The sequence below is a fragment of the Lethenteron reissneri genome, chromosome 26, assembly GCF_015708825.2.
Source record: "Lethenteron reissneri isolate LAM-NWPU_2019-01 chromosome 26, ASM1570882v1, whole genome shotgun sequence".
NCBI classification, from domain to species: Eukaryota; Metazoa; Chordata; class Hyperoartia; order Petromyzontiformes; family Petromyzontidae; genus Lethenteron; species Lethenteron reissneri.
In genome coordinates, this window is record NC_083804.1 from 14025780 (window position 1) to 14045686 (window position 19907).

The following is a 19907-nucleotide window of genomic DNA, read 5'->3' on the forward strand; positions in this document are numbered from 1 at the left end:
TGGAGTGTGCATGTCTCTCTCCCTGTGGCCGCGTGGATACTTCTCCAGGCCCTCCAGTTTTCCCTTCCACATTTAGAATCAACATCACGGGTTTAGATTATTTGGCCGCTGCTATTCATGTCCACGTGATAAGCCACTTCGTTGACCTGTCATTTGGCAGATGAATGAGCGACGCGTGTGGCATGGAACAGAGGCCCCTTGCTGTGGTTTCTGTGCCATCGTCTTCCCCAGGGCCTCTTGCCTGACCCAATGGTCGATTCGCTCACACGAGCCGACACCTTCGACTTGCGACACATCCACAGCGGCCAGCGGTGGAACGCAACAAATTATACGATTGAAATATGTACCTTTTTTTTCTTTATAATCCAAAATGACGTTGAAGCAGACTTTAGGGGAAATGTCTTTATTAAGTAAAACTACTAAAACAAAACCACACGCAGCAAGCGAAAACATTTTAATTATTCATCCTGAGGCCTACAGCAACGAGCGATTGGAGGGTGAGGGGTCGTTTGGGTTCCTGTTGGCGGGAGGGGGGGGACCGCATGCATTCGGTGACGAGATGAACCCTGACCATGTGATGATGTGACGGGCGAGCGAGCTGCCGCACAGATTTCCTCCGGGCTGCGGAGGAAGACACCTCGTTGGGCATCTCCCAACGAGACGTCACCGGTGACGGTAATGTTTTTGTTGTTTTTGTTACACACCTCCCAAGTGGAACTTTATTTTATTTTCTCTTTATACATTTTCAATTAAAACAATTATAAAGTTCAACGTTGCTAAAACCTTTACCTGTTCGCCGATCGATTCCGCCCGTCGTTTGCGACTGCGAGCTGCGGCCGTGTGTTTTCTCTCTCTCTTGTGTCTACGCGAGAAATTTTCTTTCGATACTTCCCCCCCCCCCCCCCCCCCAGCAATATCGGATAATTGTTGAAATGTCGCACACCTAACGTTTAATTAAAAACAACACGGGCGTTTTTACACCTTCTCTTCCGCCCGTCGTGCGTGCGATACGAGAAAGAAAGCGGGGGCTTGTACGCGACCAGGCAGGCATGGTGGCCACGGAGGCATGGAAAAAGGGGGGGGGGGGGGCTCCTCTGTTGCCTTGACAACGAGAGGAGGCGCGGGGGGGCGTGGGCAGGTACCAGGAAGGACCCCTCTACGAGGTGACCTGCACGGCCGTCTGGGATGCCTGCTTGCCTCGCTGCCGTTGACCTCCCCGCCGTTTGCCGCTGCCCCTTCCCTGTGGTGGACAGACGGACGGACAGACGGACGGATGGACAGACGGACAGACAGGCGTGAACATACACCAGCGAGCGCGCACGTCGACGCGCGCACAAAACACTCCGGTGCACGTGAACACACGCCGTAGTTTCATGCGTGAACGCGAGCGACTGCGTAAGCAACCAAATATGTTTATGAAATTAAACAAGTGACAACAGAGGTGCCGTGATCCATATTTGTTTTTGGGTTAGGCTACTGCTATGCCTAGCCCAATGACAAATACGTCGCGAGAATTATTTTATATATTTTTATTTTATTATTTCCATTCTACGTGACTTTACCGAAAGAACCAAGAAGATGAATCCCTGCAGTCACGAAAGCTTTAAATCGAAATTGATAATAGTATTTGCTCCGAAAACCTAAAAGTTCCACCACTGTTTATAGACATATATACGATGCCAGGGCAAGTGCTTCATAATACATTTTTGGGGAACATCAAATAATGCGTGTCGTACACCCTCCTCCACACCTTACACGGCCCACTGATAAAAGTCGTCGTGTGAACAAACGTGCCAACTTATTCCTGATTCAGGGGCACACTTGTGTTCGAACTGCCTGACGCTGGTTGCAACACCGCTGCAGCTGAAGCAGCAACTGGCAACGTTTGGATGGTGCATGACGCACATTTTACTTACGCAATCTGACCCAAAAATAAATGATGCATCATAATATTGGCCTCTAAAGTGTACGCGTAAAATTTAGGGAAAGTGCTGTTCGCGAGCACTAGGCAGGATCACGCTGTACAGTGATCGGTGGGATCCGCACCCAGTACGTCTGACCATCATCATCTCGCCAGTGCTGATGTTCAATAATTGTTTTCCACTATGCCGACCTGGGGGAAGCCCCATTAAGTGTCAAATGCCAATAGCCAAGCACCAGGAGTTAAACCCCAGCCGCCGGGGTTTCAGGTCAGTGCATGTCGAAACGCGACACACGAACGTCGAAGTGTAAACACGCCGTACACTACATAACGTCGGCTGTATTGGCAAATTCACAATGCACCCACGTGTTTCTGTGTAAATACACTTCCCTGCATGTGTCCGTGTGTAAACACACACTGTGCAACGCGTGTCCGTGTGTATGAGCACACTGCACGTGTCTATGTTTATACCCACTACCCCATGTGTATCTGTGGGGCGCGAGAGGGGAGCCAAGGTGGGGAGATGTTTTAACTACCTCACCTGATAATAGGGTTTTTCCCCTTCTTTCTGGCAACAAAACTGAAACCTTTTTACAAGGATTAATGTCTGCATTAACCACAATACTTGCAGTCAAAATGCAAACAAAAAAACACACTATGATAATATTTGGCATCTCCTCTGGTCGAGCACCAATTGGGTCGAGGCTCAAAAGAAAGCCGTCCCTTGGTGTGGACCAATCAGTTTCAAGGACAATGCATTTATTATCATGGTATGTTTTTTTTTGCATTTTGATTGCAAGTATTGTGGTTAATGCAGACATGAATCCTTGTAAAAAGGTTTCAGTTTTGTTGCCAGAAAAAAGGGGGAAAACCCTATTATTATATTTTGGTACTGGCAAAGGAGGTCTAATGATGTCGATACCTCACCTGGTATACACGGTTTGATTCCCACCCTGACGCCTGTATATTTGGATGTTCTCCCCGTGGTCGTGGCGATTTTTCTCCGGGGTCCTCCAGTTTTTCCCTCCACATTTAAAATCAACATCACGCGTTTAAGAGTATTTGGCTGCTATAAATTGCCAAATGATAAGCCGCTTCTTTAAGTGATCATTTGTGGCCAAGTCGCTGATGAAAAAGAGCTACAGAGATAGCGCAGTGGGCCTTACCTGGTGAAATAAAAAAAGTGTGCGAACGTTCACACACAACACGTGTCTGTGTGTGTTAACACACACGACACCACCTGCATCTGTGTAAATACACTAACCCCCCCCCCACACCTGCATTATCTGCGCAGTGTAAACGCACAAAACTCCGCGCGTCACGCTCTCGGACAAAGAACGAGCACTTTTGTGAGTGAGCGCACGTGATGAATCAAGACGTCACATTCACAACCATCACCTTCTCCTTGTCTGCCTCCTCTCCTTGTGACTGCATAAGGGGGTGTGCAAGGGGGAGTGGGTGGGGGGGGGAGAGGAAGGCAAAGCATAGTGGCAGGATCAGAGTGCAAGACCCCCCAGAGAGTGAGAGAGAGTGGAGAGAGCAGGAGAGCTGCACCAACAACAACCACCATTCGCCATGCACACATGCACACACGATAACGCACAGCAGGATGTACATCAGTACACACACACAAGCACGCTTCTAAACACATACACAACAACAGCTGCCATTCGCCACCAAACAGCGGTGACGTCACCCCGGCGCTTGTGCCTGGCTGTCCACTCTAAAGCCACGTGGAGTGTCGAACGCCGCTGGCAGGAGGTCACTTGGAAGAACCCGGTGCCTTGGGTTGACTGACTGAGATGACTGGCAGATGAGCTGCACCACTTGCAGCTACACCTCCACTCACAAACTACTGGCCACAAATGATAGCTCAATATAGTGGCTCATCATGTGGAAATGTATAGCAGCCAAATACTCTTAACGCATGTTTCTGGATGTGGAGGGAAAAATCAGAGGACTCGGGAGAAAAATCCACGCGACCCATGGGGAGAGAGACACGCAAACTCAAAATATACAAGCGTCAGCGTCGGGATGGAACCCGCGACCTCCTGTATACCAGGAAAGGTAGTTGACATCTCCTAGCCACCGTGGCGCCCAGAGTTTAATCCGGGAGCAGATGGTCTCAGCCCGCTCACCAATGACTGCACGACAAAACCACCCCCCCCCCCCCATCCAGCTTCATTCCAGCTCTGCGATTTAACAGAAAAGTCTGTCCCATGCGACGAGGCCTCTTTGCGGGGCGTACGAGAGGTGAGCCCCTACAGAGTGGGATTTAGAGGTCGACTGAAGAGCGACTTCACAAGTGGTTACAATGGACGCTCTCTTAGAGACGCATTCTCCGACACGGGGTTGTGCGCTCCTAGCTGCCGAGTTCCAAATAAACCATTTATTTTCTAATCGCTAAACTTTGCCTGTAAGAATCGTCCTTCAACTTATCAGGTGATGGAATTGATTGAACAGATAATAATGAAAATAACAATCGGCGCGTTAAACGCTCACGTTACAACAGTTTCAATTGCTCGGCTACGCGAGATGCCGCAGGGTTCCACGACAAAAAATGTGGCCAGATCGATCATCACACGGCCTAACCGCCCCCTCCCCCCCCCAAAAAATAAATTATGAATCAGTCTACTTATTCACTCATGACATAACACTGGCACAGCGCCAACGCATACCGACCGAATCCTTTTGAGAACGACAACAGACGAGGGAGACAGACAGACCGAGCGCCACACTTGCACCAGGGCCCGGAGTCGAACCCCGCGCGCGCCTGCGCCGGTTTCCCCGTGGCGCACCTGTGTTCCCTGTGCCGCCACCTGCGCCGTCGCGTCCTCCAACGACGACGAGGCTCCAGCCTCGGCGCCGGCATCCCCAGCGGCCGCCCCGGGCGTGCCCGGCGCGGCTCCGTGGTGCCCCGCATTGGTGCCGAAGCCTCCCTTCTTGCTGGGCTGCATCTTCACCTGCTGCGTCTTCATGTTGGTGGGCGCCGTGTTGACGCTGGAGATGAGCTGGTGCACGGGGTTCGGCAACCCAAACACAACAGGAGCGGCATTTTTTTTGTTCTTCTAATTCGGTTAAAAAAAACACCATCAATATTTCAAGAGCCGCCAATGCACGCGAATACGAGGCGGTGGTCACAAAACAGTCCTTCTTGAGAAGCGTGCGGCACCAGAGCCGCAGGTTGCTGACCCCTGCCCATGGTAAATTGGACTTCCATGGTAAACTGGACTTCCATGGTGAACTGTACTCCCATGGTGAACTGGACTTCCATGATAAACTGGACTTCTATGGTAAACTGGAATTTCATGGTGAACTGGACTTCCATGGTGAACTGTACTCCCACTGGTAAACTGGGCTTCCACATTTTTTTTTCGAATTTCGGAAGCCTGCAGTCCTTAAAGAGCCTGCGGCAACCATCGTCATTGTCGTCATCGGAATGCTTTCGCTACCATCGAGCACATGGCGTCACCCTGCTGCTGCTCTATATAAGAACGGGAGACACAGCAGAGCCTCACCATTCTGGCGAATTGCCCGATGATGCTGGATGCAATTACCAGCGAAACGTCGTACTCAAATTGTAAATGCTGTGGTTTCACGCTTCAACACACCGGTGGGCTAAAGCAGTGAACTATTTGTCTTTTGTCAACGTGACACTTTTTTACTGATTGGCCGTGTCGGGTGGTGGAGGGTTACGACACATTTATAAACAACGCGATCTAAACCCAAAAAGTTGATTATGAATAATATTGGTCTCGAAAGCCTCACAAGTGTTAAGCTGACATTTACAGCATGTGTAGAGGTGTTACGGAGGGGGTGTTGTAGAGTTGTTACGGATGGGAAACAAACACACTGGGCGTGGCTATGTCTATACGCGAGGAGGTGCTTACAGCGACGTCCGCACCGTTCAGCCTGGGGGGCTGACACGGAGCTGGGATCCCCCGCGGCCCCACCCCTCAGTGGGGGAGTTGATATATAAGGCCGTGAGCTGGAGGGCTCGGGGCAGTGTGTTCAGCTTTAACCAGTGAAGAAATAAGATCTGCTAGATAGGCCCTGGGACTCCCCTGGATCGCTGTCCTTCTCAGGGCCGACCAGGGCGAGCCAGTGGCGTGGCCGCGAGAGCCCAGAGCCGATGCTCTTGTCAGAGCCGGCCTGGGGATTCAGGGTGCCGTAATCCCAGCTTAACCAGGGCTGGGTTAGCTAGCCTCCCCTAGCCCGCTAGTGGAGGACCTAGGAGTAGGCTAGCTGTGACATAGAGTGTTGATCTCCCAGTTAGACGGGTGAAGGGGCCGATACCCCTTCAAATGTTGTACATCCCAGCCTGTTCTGTACTTTGTACTTAATAAATAAGTGTGCCTCCAACTACGTCGTCCAAGTCTCCTTGAACCACACTACACATGTCCCAACACTCAAAGTGCGCGTCAAGCGAAAAGCGTGCCAAGCGCCAAACTGTTTCCCCGTAAATAATATAACGATAAAGTTTTTGTAGATACGATATGCTGTGCACACACAGCGAGATGGCGGGACGAATAGCTGAGGGTACGCCGCCGCGTTACTGTATCATTCCGCGTACTGTATGACTCTACCATTCAGCCACGCGGCTCAAGAAAGTAGTTTGCAGTCTACCGCTCAGGAACTGCGCTACAACGTGGTAAGCGTTGCGCGTTATAACGGGGCGCACTCTGCGTTGTGCGAAAAGTGTTCCCGAATGGAAGAACCGCGTTACAGCGAAACAGCGTTGTGTGAACAGCACGTATTAAGCGAGACTTCAGGCAATATCTGTTTACAATATATTTCAATCTCCCCGGACGATGCGTACGTAAATACCACCCTTAAAATATTGTTGGGGCAAGTGCTATTAGCGAGTACCTACCAAGGCCAGCACGGCACATGAGTGGGTGAGTGGCCAGTGCCACGCCTGACCCCCTTTGTCTCCCTCGTGGCCATGTTTACACACCGCACCAGGTACTCATTTGAGGCCGAGTCGACCTAGGGGAGGCCCAGCACTGGTTCAGATAATTGTCACTGGTGTTGGCCGTGAGCGGGAATCGAACTCGGGCCGCCGGGTTCGTAGCGCAATAGCGCTCACCACTACACTGCACACACACTACACACACACTACACACACACTACACACACACTACACACACACACACAAGTGCGCGCGTACTTTGGTGATGGTGCCCACGGCTTTCGTGCGGCCCTCCCGGAACACGAGGCGGGTGTCCGGGTGCAAGAACTCGGGGCTCTTAATGAAGCGGAAATGCACGTTGGCCTTGTCGCCCGTGCGCAAGCAGTCGCGGCTCATGCCCAGGATCGTGGCCGTCTGCCGGATGCTCCCACAGTGCACTGCATGCGGCAGGTGGGGGGGGGGGCACAGGGAAAGAGGGCAGAGGACAATGGCGGAGAGGAAAAACAAAACATCAGAGTCAGATATGGCACGGTACATAAAATACAGAATTTAATATCTGGTACAAAAGATGTATTACCGAAGCTATCAACAGAAGCTGTGTACAGGATTAACTGCACGTGTGGTAAATGTTATGTTGGGCAAACAGGACAAATGATCAGCACGCGACTAAAAGAACATCAGAGAAATATTAAATTCTCCCAAATGCAACTGTCAGCAGTAGCAGAACACACGTGCCAACAAGGACACTCAATTGATTTTGATAATGTTGAAGTTTTGTGCAAAACTAGCTACTACTGGCCAAGACTAATTAGAGAATCTATCGAAATTGAAAGAAATCTAAATAACTTTAACCGTTCGGATAGCTACCATCTTAGTGCTGCGTGAAAGCGAATCATCAAATAATACATTATTTAAGTGCATGCCTACAAAGGGCAGCGTACTTCAATAGGGATTACCGTCAGGTACGGCTATTTTAATAAACACAATAGACAGGAAGGACAAGTTAAAAGGACTCGCATAATGCACATGCATAATGTACGTTGACTCAGTAATCCCCCCCCCCACCCACATTGCGCAAGAGCGCAGAAGGATGGTCAACACTTCTACGCCTCTATATGAGGAACGAAACAGGTGGACGTCTCCACACAATCTGGCTGTCGCCTGATGAAGCTGGTTGTAATTACTGGCGAAACGCCGTACTCAGTTTGTAAATGTTGTGGCTTGGCTCTCCAACACACTGATGTGCTGTACTAGTACACTACACTATACACTACACTACACACTACACTATACACTACACTAGTACACTACACACTACACTATACACTACTATACACTACACACTAGTGCTGTACTAGTGACGAATTGGCCACGTTCTGTTTACGTGACAACCCTTACGAGTTGGCTGTGTCGGCTGGTGGCAGGTTTTAACGACACATTTATATATTTACGTGATCTAACCCAAAAACCTCTATTCTGGATGATATTGGTCGTGAAAGCCTATGTGTTAAACCTTAAAAGGGGGTGTGGGGGGTGAAGGGGGGGGGCGTCAGGGCGTAGCGGCGGCAATGAGGGAACGTACACGATGACGAGAGCGGAATCGTGAATTGCAGACAAGACCGTGACGGAATAATAAACGTCGCTTGCGGGGCCGTATCCAGCCCGTAGGCCGTCTCCAGCCTATAGGCCGTAGATTCCCCACGCCTGCTCTAGGGCGATGGTTGCCGAGTCAGAGTCCCTGCGACCGTCATCACAAACGACGGACCCACCCATGGCCTGGTAGCGTGGGCTGATGGTCGTCGGATGGTGGAGGACCAGGATCTCAGCCTCGAACTCCCAGTAAGCCTGAGGGTTGACGCGTGGTGACACCATCACCATGCCCTTGCGGATCCACGCGCGCTTGATCTGCGTAGGCAACGAAACGCAGACCGCAAGCGACGTCAGGGAGCGGCGCGTTAACGATGGCGGGAGCGGTGGCGCAGCAGTTCACTCACCAGCGCTTTTCATTCTGAGTTCAAAAACCAGGACCCACAGCGGTTTGCTCGCAGAGGGCTCAAACAGTCTCTCCCCGGGCTCAGTGGCTACGACACGGCCATCGTGAACCAGAACCCAGAGCCACCCATCCACCCTGGTGACCTTGCCCTTCGTCTGCCGAACTGTTGCACTCTCGTCGGTTAAATCTCGCGGTTTGGTCCCGGCAATTGCCCAAAATAAATCCGCTCGTCCCCTTGCCGGGTCGCAAGAAAAAAAGCCATCTCGGCACCTTTGACAAGGACATTGTGAATCTACGTACCCCCCCTCCACGTCCCCTCTCCCCTCCACCTCCCCTCCACCCCCCCCCTCCACCCCCCCCTCCACCCCCCCCTCCACCCCCCCCCTCAACCCCCCCCCTCAACCCCCCCCTCCACCCCCCCCTCCACCCCCCCCCCCCTCCACCAGCCCCCTCCACCCCGAACCCATCCGACACGAGCCTTGGCGGCCGCTACGTTACCTTCTTGAGGGCGAAGGAGGCGGTCTGCCCGCCGCGCACCTCGCGCACCGGCATGCGCTTGCGGTGGATGCTCTTGACGGCGATTGCCGTGAAGGCGCCCAGCGGGTCGGGGCCCAGCAGCAGCGTGTCGTTGAGGCGGATGAGGCCTCGGAGCACCGTGCCTGACACCACCGTGCCCACGCCCTGGAAACGCAGCGGCAGTGAAATCAGGATATAGAAAAGAGTGATCCTTTCTGCGCGTGCTTCAAGCGTGCAGTCCGAAAGAAAGGCGCGCACATATTAGGACAGCTTTCAGATAACGCTCGCGACAGATGCATTTCCTCCGTGGCCGGGAATCTAACTCGGGTGGCCACGTTTGTGACCCATTAGGAGAGCCGCCCAGCTTCCACTCCACGCACACGAAGACAGAGATCCCCCGCGTAGCCCACAAAGGCTGCTGGAGCAATTGTTGTTTGTGAACGCCAATTAAGGCCGGCACGGCGCACGAGGGAGTGGCGCGGCCAGAATCCACACCCAGCCGTCGCTTGACGATGGTTGCCGGAGTCACTGTCACTGCTGTTGTCAGCACGGAGGCCCTGGATCGGTTCAAGATATCCACTCGCCACCGATGTGAGGAATCGTTAGCCCTTCTCGCAGACGACATTCGCCTGTAAAACACGGAGCTCTGAATATGGCACAAATACCTAATTATCATCGTGGTTGGTTGGGCTAGGCCAGATAATGTTTGTCGTGTAACCCTCTACCACCTGACAATAAAAACAAATTAAATTGCCACGTGTACAAGCGTTTAAACACATCAAAGCGTTTTAACGTATGCATATTTAACTTCTTTCAGACCACCATACGTAGCTAACCATGCTAATCGGAGGTGCGGGGGCAAGGACAACAAACGAAACACAAAAAGCAGCAAGGCCGAGTATTTTACGGTTAATACGATTGCAGTGTTAGCCAGGGCAGACACCTGGCGTCGAATCGCAAACTCTGCGACAATCAGCAAAACGGGCTCCCCCTGGACCACATCACCGCCCCCAAAGTAACCATTGAAATTTTATTCATTCTAATTTAATTCATGACATTGGCTGAGAAAACCGACTACGTGTTACGTACTAAATAGATGTTAACTATGCCGAGCATGCATATATATTTGGAGTTTGCATGTCTCTCTCTCCCTATGGTTGCTTGGATATTCTCCAGGTCCTCCGATTTTTGACCTATCACATCGCGAGTGGCAAAGTTCGCTTCTGAGAAAGAGCTACACAACTCAGGCCTTACCTGGTAAATAAAAAATAGCTTTTTTTAGAGTTCATTTGACAAGCTTGAAAATTAGATAAACAGCATAGTAGTATGCAACTGCCATTATCTGCATCATACGTGACTGCACCACGCAACTTGTGCCACCGAAAGGTACACTCCGTGCGCTATCATCGCATGTAGCCAGATCGCTTCTGAAAAAATTGCCATATCGCTCAGTGGGCCTTACTTGGTCAAATAATAAATTGTTCAGTGTTAAAAGTAAACGATAGTGATCCGAAAGCATGACATCGCTTCCGTACTTTTCCTGCCCCCCCCCAAAAAAATGATGTCACAACGGGAATAGGGCAACGGACGTTTAAAATCCGTGCTAAAAAAATAAACCAGTTGATAGTTTAGTTTCATGCTCGCGTTACCGGCACGGAGTAGGTGTCGTCGATCTGGAACTCGGCGGGCTCGGCCTCGCTGAAGCCCATGCGCGCTGACAGGAGGTTGAGGAACATCTTGAGCAGGTCCAGGTTCTCGCCGCTCACGTTGGAGATCTGGAAGATGGGGCAGATGCGCTCCGACGTGAAGTTGGTCGCAGTCACCACCACGTCGTCCCGCGTCTGCACCAGCACCGGGATCTTGCGGCAACCGGGCGACTTCAGCAGCCTCTGCAGCAGCTTCAGCGTGTCTGGTGACGACGACGATGATGGTGACAGTGGTGATGGGAATTGGAAGAGGGGGGGAGGAAGAGGAGACAGGTCAGGTTGTGATTGGACGTTAAGCGGCAGCTGCAGGAGGATTAGGAAACCTTCTTCTTGGGAGGAAGGAACCATCCCAATATTTCAACTTGCCTCACTCTTGTACTTCAACTTCATTTTGGTAACCCACTCTTACAAATGAGGCTGTAAATACCTTCAATAGTCTGTTATCACGATGTGCATTCCCACTTTCGAAATTGTGCATACAATTTTGCGTTTTTTTTCAAGAACGCGAAACGTTAAACTTACGAGGAAATGTTCCCCAATTCCTCAGCAACGTATGTATATACACGATACAATGCATAATGCGACAAAGTTATAGCGGAGGATACTTATGCACAAATTACGGACCCCTTGTCAATCCACGGCTGGTTGAAGGCATCCCCACACTGTATCGGTTACAGGGGTACAGGGGTTGTCTGACCGTACCACTGAACACGCGCGACACGTTTAACAATCATGAAGCGCATTCGGCATGTAACGCACAGATAAAAAACTAAAAACTAATTTTATCTTTCTTACCAGGTCAGGCCCATTGAGCTACATAACTCTTTTTCAGAAGCGACCAGGCCACAAATAATAGCTCAATGAAGTAGCCTATCACGTGGAAATTTATAGCAGCCAAATACTAAACACATGTTGAATCTAAATGTGAAGGGAAAAACCAGAGGACCCGGAGAAAAATCCACACGACCACAGGGAGAACATGCAAACTCCAAATATACAGCAGGTCGTCAGGGTCCGGATTGAACTCAAGACCTCCTGTATACCAGGCGAGGTAGTTAACATCTCACCACCGTGGCGCCCACGGTGGCGTAATATTATCTCTGCATTCGAATGGAGAAGCTTGGGCAAACAAGAAAGGGAATGACGGCTGGAGTTTTTTTTTTTAACACTCTGCCCCAACCCGGTCACGAGGTCACGAGTGGCACCTTGCAGCACGTTGGGCGGGCACATGTCGATCTTGGTGACGACCACGAACACGGGGACATTGAGGGCGAGCGCGAGGCCCAGGTGCTCCTTGGTCATGCCCACGATGCCCGCGTTGCTGCCCACCTGGTTCACGCGCGGGCAGGGCAGGAGGGAGGACAGGAGGGGCGCAACGCGAGCGGTCAATGTCAGAGATCTATACGAGCACACGGTGTGAACAACCTCCAACCCTTGGACCGCACAGCAACACGTCTGCCGGCTTCCATCGTATAAGTCTATACGAATCTCCGTCCGAGTCTGTGGATGTCTATGCAATTCGATGAATCTGCACACGAGTCCGCATCTCAACCAACGGACCACAGAGCAAGTCACTGCTCGCCCCCTCCATCGCATCACTCCAAACACAACGGATACCACCCTCCATCCTTGTGCCCAAAGAAAAAGGTCCCCCATATCGCCTTTGACAGACTGTTGGGGCAAGTGCTGTTAGCGAACACCTATGAAGGCCAGAACGGCACACGAGGGGGTGAGTGGCCAGTACCACGCCTGAGCAACTTTGTCTCGCCAGTGGCGATGTTTACACGCCACACCAGCTACTCATTTGTGGGCGAGTGGACCTCGGCGAGGCCCGAGAACGGTTCAGATAACCGTCACTGGTGTCGACCGTGAACGGGAATCGAACCCGTGTCATAGGCTTCGTCGCATGACGCACCAACAACTGCGCCACCATTCCCCCCCCCAAAACACACGCGCGCCGCGTGCACACACGCGCACGTGTAATTGTGTGCATCTCACCATGAGCATGCAAAAGTCGGGCAGGTGACCCGTCATGCCAAACACCGTGGTCTTCAGGTACTTTTCGTGCCCTGCCAGGTCGATGAAGGTGATGACCTTGGACGACTTCTCGCAGATGCGTGTCCAGTCGAGGCCGCTGGCATGCGCGTCGGGCTTGTTCACCACGTTGCCGGCGCTGTCGAAGCCCAGGATGTCGTTGCCCACGCTGCTCGTCCTCCCCGACTCCATCTCGTGCTTGTGCCGGAAGAGCTTCTGGCGCGCGAAGCCACGGCCGTTGTCCAGCTCACCGTGGGTCAGCACGCCCAGCAGCGTCGACTTGCCCGCGTCCACGTTGCCCACCACCGCCACCCTGACCATTGGGGGGCGGGAAGGTGGGGGGGGGGGGTCAAAGTGAGGTCACGGGGGAAGGGAAGAGAGAGGAGTGGTCACGGAGGTGGGCAGCGGCGATTAAAGGAATGGTCACAGAAGGGAAGAGGGGATGTCACGGTGAGGGAGTGGTATGATGGGGAGGTGGGGAGGGTGAATGGGGGGGGGGGGTTCGTCATGGAAGGAAAGGGGTGGTAATTACAGAGGATGGTCATGGGGAGGGGAGAGAATTGACACGTGGGGGGGTCAGTGGAGTGGTTAGGGCCACAGAGGAGCACGAGGAGGCAAAGACAGTGGTCACGTGGGGGTCTGGGGACTAGCGGTTGTGGTAGGGGGGGGGGAGATTTGGGTGGAAGAGGGAGGGAGGTTGGTGCTTTCTCTTTCAACCAAGTGATATCGCGGCGTCTCATCTAATCTCTCCGCTAACACACATCTCCGTGAAATCAGAAAACAGCCTCGCACAGCACGGCGTTTCGAAACAATCGAGCACACGGTCGAGGATTTCAGCGTGGGCTGGAGCATGCTGTTGGGCAGCGTGGAGACATCCCTGCACTTGTGGCTAGAGGTGGGGGGGGGGGGGGCGGCACTGCGATCGCTAGACACAAAAGGGGGCATTCCTGTGGTTGTGTGGTTAGAAGAGGGTGGCACCACCGTTTTGTAGTTCGAGGAGCAGTGCAGTTGTGGAGAGGCAAGTCTCATCCATTGCAGTTCTGCACTGATGGGGGTCATTCCTGCAGTTTCACCTGGGTGGCAACATTTTAACTACCTCGCCTGGTATACAGGAGGTCGTGGGCACGATCCCAAACCTAATGTCTGTTTATTTAGAGTTTGCATATTCTCTCTCCCCGTGGTCGCGTGGATTTTTCTCCGGTTTCTCTGGTTTTTCCCTCCACATTTAGTTTATGGAGTAATTTGGCTGCCATACATTTCCACGTGATAAGCCACTTCATTGAGCTACCCAGGTCGCTTCTGAAAAAAAACTACATGGCTGAGTGGGCCTTACCTGGTAAAATAAAACATTATTTTAATAGTTTAGTTGTGCAGAGGCTGTGAAGTTCCGTGGTCAGCAGTGGGAGGAGGGGGTCGGCGTGATGGCGCGACCTGTCGTTCGCTTGACCCACCTGACCTCCAGGAAGTCGTTGTCAGCCACGTTGCGCCGCACGAGGTACTCGCGCGCTCGCCCGCCCGGCTCGGAGCGTTCGCGCAGCAGCACGATCTCGGCATCGCACTGCCCCGCCATGCCCTCCAGCGTCGCCGCTGACGCCACCATGTCGTCCTCGCCCAGCCCGTACTCTCCGCCATCTGCCGGTGAGGGCGGGGGGAGGGGTGATGCAGCAGCGCACGCGTGAGTGTGTTGCGTTGACACGTACGCGGTGAATGCATAAAGCGGTGTTCCTTCATTGCAAGGTCTGCGGGCCACTGGCAGCCGCTGGTGGCCTTTAGTGCGGCCCCTGACGTGCGGCCCCCCCACCCTACCAAACACAAATTGTGAAAACACCCACATCGTGCTGTGAAATCCAACGGTTTCAAATGTGTGGCGGCCCTCACACCGATATCTTATCGGCAAAGGTGGCCCCCCTCTGAAAAATTAGTGAAGAACACTGGCATGAAGCAATTATCAGGCCTCGGCCTATAGACCTTAGGCAAGGACGTGGTTGATCACCGCCTGTGTCCGGTCAACGTAGAGGGGTTCGATTGAAGGTGTGACCAGCCAGTGACGAGCAACTCACTACACTTCAGAAACAGTTTAAACCCAAGCGGATAAAATCTGGATTCGAACTTACGACCTCCGTTGTGCCAGCCCAACATCTCCAACACGCTATCCACCCGCTGAGCCACCAGGCCACCTCTCATTTCCCTACCTCAGCCATTAATTTACTGCCCGCCAACTGACGCCAACCTTTAACGCCCGCCCCAAAATTGTCATGCCCTGGTGCGCAATTCTAGCGAGGGCTGCTTGATCCAACAACAATCCCTCTCGGAGTCTGTTGGGGGAAAAAAATAATCCGCGTGTGTGCGCAGGTCTTAATAATCGACGATTATTATCTTTGCAATTATACGGCTAACTTAGCACAAAACGAACCCTCTGGCAACAATCGGTGAACGTGCTACCGCCGGGCCGTGTTATAGGGCCCGACTTGCGAGTACCGGACTCACCACTGCCCTGCCCGATGACGTAGATGGTCTCGCCCTGGCCCTCGGAGAGACGCTCTCGCAGCTGCTGCAGTAGGCGCTCGTACTGCTCTGCGTCGGGGCTCACCAGCGCCAGCTGATGCACGTGCACATGGACACACACACAGACACGTGTGAGAGGTAGACGTGGGTACACAAAGACATTTTACGTGCTATGAATTAGGGCCATTGGTCAAAACGTCACCGATTATATATGTTTCCTTTGAAGGCCGCAGTGTTAACACGTTGACAGTGTGTTGAGCTTTTGTGTTAAAATTAGATTTTGGGACTTCTAAACCCCATACTAAACGGGGGGGGGGGGGGGGGACAACCACCGATGATTAAAATAAAAGTTGTTTATTAAAAAAACATAGAAACAAGGGAAACAGAACAAGTGCTCGAGAGAATAACTCGACGTAATGACGATATTGCTGTTGCTGATGGGATACGATGGTAGGCATTTAATGACACCAAATTATGTGGCGATTGCCGCTGCTGCGTTGTCAGTGGTGCACAAACAACAACAAACCACAACACACACGATCGTCAATAACACCGTGGCCCTAAAAGGTCACAAATAATATATGTACATTTTCTAAATAACTACGGCTGATCTTCCATGCTTGCGCCCACTTTTACGCATTCGTTTTCATTTCGGAACAATGTTGTTGAACGAGAAACGTGTTTATAATAGCCCGCGATCACTGATAGCCAGAGGGATTGAGTGGCTGGCGGGGTTAGTGGCTGTGTTGACGAGCAAAGAACCCGGGTTCGATTGCCCATTCATACGAATATCACCCAAACCATTATCGACCATCGTGCCCTGGAATGTGTAGCGTGTCGATTATTATTTTTGAAACGCCATACGAAAGACGAACAAGATAACAATCGAATAGGGACGTTAAGGGCACAGCGTTGAAAGTTCATAGGGAAGTCAACTTTGACACTCGGCCACACACACACGGAAAATGTACCGGATGTTAGCTAGGCCCCTGCCTGCCATGTATGAGGTATCACTGACTTAAATGTACGTATGTTGAACTTCATTCGCAACGTACGTAGCCAACCGTGCTAATCGTAGATGCGGGGGGTGTGTGGAAGACAACAAAAACTAAACATAAATCAGCTGTTCGTTTGAACAGGGTATGCAGCTATGGCATAGCTGTGAACGTGAGCAACACGCCGTGAAAGAATGTTCATTCAACGCGGTGCCACGTTGTTTCGTTTACTTTGTAACTTTATTACAACCCAAAACAACAACAGCAGCCGGCCCCTTTTTTTTTAGCCACCAAGTTGTTGCAACGTCACCACCAAGTTGTTGCGACGTCACCACCAAGTTGTTGCAACGTCACCACCAAGTTGTTGCGACGTCACCACAAAGTTGTTGCGACGTCACCACCAAGTTGTTGCAACGTCACCACCAAGTTGTCGCAACGTCACCACAAAGTTGTCGCAACGTCAACACCAAGTTGTCGCAACGTCACCACCAAGTTGTTGCGACGTCACCACCAAGTTGTTGCGACGTCACCACCAAGTTGTTGCGACGTCACCACCAAGTTGTTGCAACGTCACCACAAAGTTGTTGCGACGTCACCACCAAGTTGTTGCGACGTCACCACAAAGTTGTTGCGACGTCACCACCAAGTTGTTGCGACGTCACCACAAAGTTGTTGCGACGTCACCACCAAGTTGTTGCGACGTCCCCACAAAGTTGTTGCGACGTCACCACAAATATGTTGCGACGTCACCACAAAGTTGTTGCGACGTCACCACCAAGTTGTTGCGACGTCACCACCAAGTTGTCGCGACGTCACCACCAAGTTGTTGCAACGTCACCACCAAGTTGTTGCAACGTCACCACCAAGTTGTTGCAACGTCACCACCAAGTTGTTGCGACGTCACCACCAAGTTGTTGCAACGTCACCACGAAGTTGTTGCGACGTCACCACCAAGTTGTTGCGACGTCACCACCAAGTTGTTGCAACGTCACCACCAAGTTGTTGCAACGTCACTACACCTCTTGTGCTGTTGTCGGCGAGGTGCACATCAAGGCCACGTGAAACTGAATATCCCCACGTGTTGGCCCAAATTCGACACGTCGCCGGCACCTCGACTTACATAACTGTATACAAAGATGCCCATATAGCGCTCACGAATCACGGAATGTTTGGCCAGCTGCTTGGTACACATAGAGCCATTATAAGCGACCTGGCCACAAATTAGAGCTCAACGAAGCGGCTCATCGTGTGGACATGTCGAGCAGCCACACACAGCACTCTAAACGCGTGTCTCTACATGTGGAGAGGGGGGGGGGAGCACGCACACTACATATACTACATCACAGGAGTAAGGGTCGGGATTGAACCCACGACCTCCTGTATACCAGGCGAGGTGGTTAACATCTCGCCGAGGTGTCATCTTATTCCGGCTTGGTGAGATGTTTCAGGTCTATGACAACATCACCTGAAACAGTGTTTGGTATGAACGACCACCCACACACAAACACGGTCATCATCACGTCGCTGCGAGGCTACGTTGCTGGCAATTCAACGCTTCCACCGTCAATGCTCCGCGCAGTGGCCTAGCCGTGCAGGAAAGACGAGGCCAGGCGTGGGACCGACTCGTTCCCGAGGCAGGAGCCTCTCCACCACCACCCCATCACCACCACCTCCATCACCACCACCCCCATCATCACCACCCCCATCACCACCACCCCCATCACCACCACCACCCTCATCACCACCCCCATCACCACCACCACCACCCCCATCACCATCACCACCACCACCTCCATCACCACCATCCCCATCACCACCCCCATCACCACCACCACCCCCATCACCACCACCACCCCCACCACCACCACCACCACCCCCATCACCACCACCCCCATCACCACCACCCCCATCACCACCACCACCCCCACCACCCCCATCACCACCACCACCACCCCCATCACCACCACCACCACCCCCATCACCACCACCCCCATCACCACCACCACCCCCATCACCACCACCACCCCATCACCACCACCCCTATCACCACCACCACCCCCATCACCACCACCACCCCCATCACCACCATCACCACCACCCCCATCACCACCACCACCACCACCCCCACCACCACCATCCCCACCACCATCACCACCACCCCATCACCACCATCACCACCACCACCCCCACCACCACCACCCCCACCACCACCACCCCCACCACCACCATCACCACCCCCATCACCACCACCCCCATCACCACCACCATCACCACCCCCATCACCACCCCCATCACCACCACCACCCCCACCACCACCACCACCCCCATTACCTTCGATGCGAGTGTCGAGTCCGCCTCCCCATTGACCGTCTCCAGCACGCCGCTGTCCGGCGCGTACAGGTTGCTGCCCTCGGCCGCTGACCCGGGGAACTCCATCTCGCTGGTGGTGGCGGCGGTGGCGGCGGTGATGATGGTGGTGATGGTGGTGGTGCTACCACCAGGTGCTCGCTCGCTCTTCCTCCTTCACCTCACCGACGGCGATTCACTGAAAATAAACTTGACCCCGAGTGTCGCCTTCCAACGCAGACCTGCGACCTCTACCCCCCACCGCCCGCTCCCACGATACAATCAACGTCTCTCCCCCCCCCCCCCAACTCGCGTCGCTTCTACGACACCACAACGGGGGAATCGGTGGCAATAAATAAGTGCACCTGGGCCCCGAACGACAATGGTCACGTCTGAGGTGATCGCGACAAGCGAACGTCAAGAGCGGCTGTCACTTTCCCACGCGTCAACAACAAGTGTGACCCCCCCCCCCCCACGCCGCCGCCCCCCCTAAACAAGTCAGCGCTGTTGTAATCGATGTTGTGCTCGTGTTAGTAGGAGTCGAACTGTCCCCGCGGATATCAACGGCAGCGAGATGGACGGCAGCAGTGGCCGTGCCGAGCCGGGGCCGCGCGACGAAACGAGGCCTCCGCTCGCCATTCCGACTCCAGGAGCCGCCGTCAAAAGCCTCTTCTCGTCCCCCCCCCACCCGCCTCAACTCCTTGCGCTTTGACGACGCCGCGAATCCCTCTGCACCGCCGCTCTTGCCGTTCCTCAGCAGTTGCACGGCCGCGCTAAGTCACGACGACGACGAACGAAGACGACGACATCATCATGGGAACGTTTCCTCGGCAGCGCGCACTGTCCGCGCTCGGTTGTGCTGACGACATCAGCCCGCAACGCACCCCGGGGTGGTGGTGGTGGGGGGGGTGGAGGGGAGTCAGTGGTGGTGGTGGTGGGGTGGTGGTGGGTGGGGAGGCGACGTCCTGAAGCGTCGTCA

General features: G+C 53.1%; 1 protein-coding gene across 2 annotated transcripts; it reads right to left on the bottom strand.

Moving 5' to 3' along the window:
* Window positions 1–387: 387 nt before the first annotated feature.
* GTPBP1 (GTP binding protein 1) lies at window positions 388–19857 on the bottom strand. Of its 2 annotated transcripts, XM_061560791.1 has the most exons (12): window positions 18914–19857; window positions 15570–15681; window positions 14534–14714; window positions 13047–13395; window positions 12254–12377; window positions 10992–11251; window positions 9325–9507; window positions 8603–8738; window positions 7092–7270; window positions 4720–4932; window positions 3320–3349; window positions 388–1240 (listed from the first exon to the last, which is right to left on the bottom strand). In XM_061560791.1, exons 1-12 carry the CDS (start codon window positions 19016–19018, stop codon window positions 1157–1159), a joined length of 1956 nt encoding a protein of 651 aa, XP_061416775.1. In that variant the 5' UTR covers window positions 19019–19857; the 3' UTR covers window positions 388–1156. The 2 variants fall into 2 exon arrangements, with proteins under 2 accessions (XP_061416775.1, XP_061416776.1); XM_061560792.1 differs by lacking the exon at window positions 3320–3349 and having other exon boundaries at window positions 18914–19855.
* Between the last annotated feature and the right edge of the window lie 50 nt (window positions 19858–19907).

Excerpts from the sequence above, each read along its gene's own strand:
- GTPBP1 (XM_061560791.1), bottom strand. The coding sequence starts at position 19,018 with ATGGAGTTCCCCGGGTCAGCGGCCGAGGGCAGCAACCTGTACGCGCCG. Across the intron at positions 12,378-13,046 it reads CCGACTTTTGCATGCTCATG|GTGGGCAGCAACGCGGGCAT; the intron begins GTGAGATGCACA and ends CGCGTGAACCAG. Across the intron at positions 4,933-7,091 it reads CCGTGGGCACCATCACCAAA|CTCATCTCCAGCGTCAACAC; the intron begins GTACGCGCGCAC and ends CCCGTGCACCAG.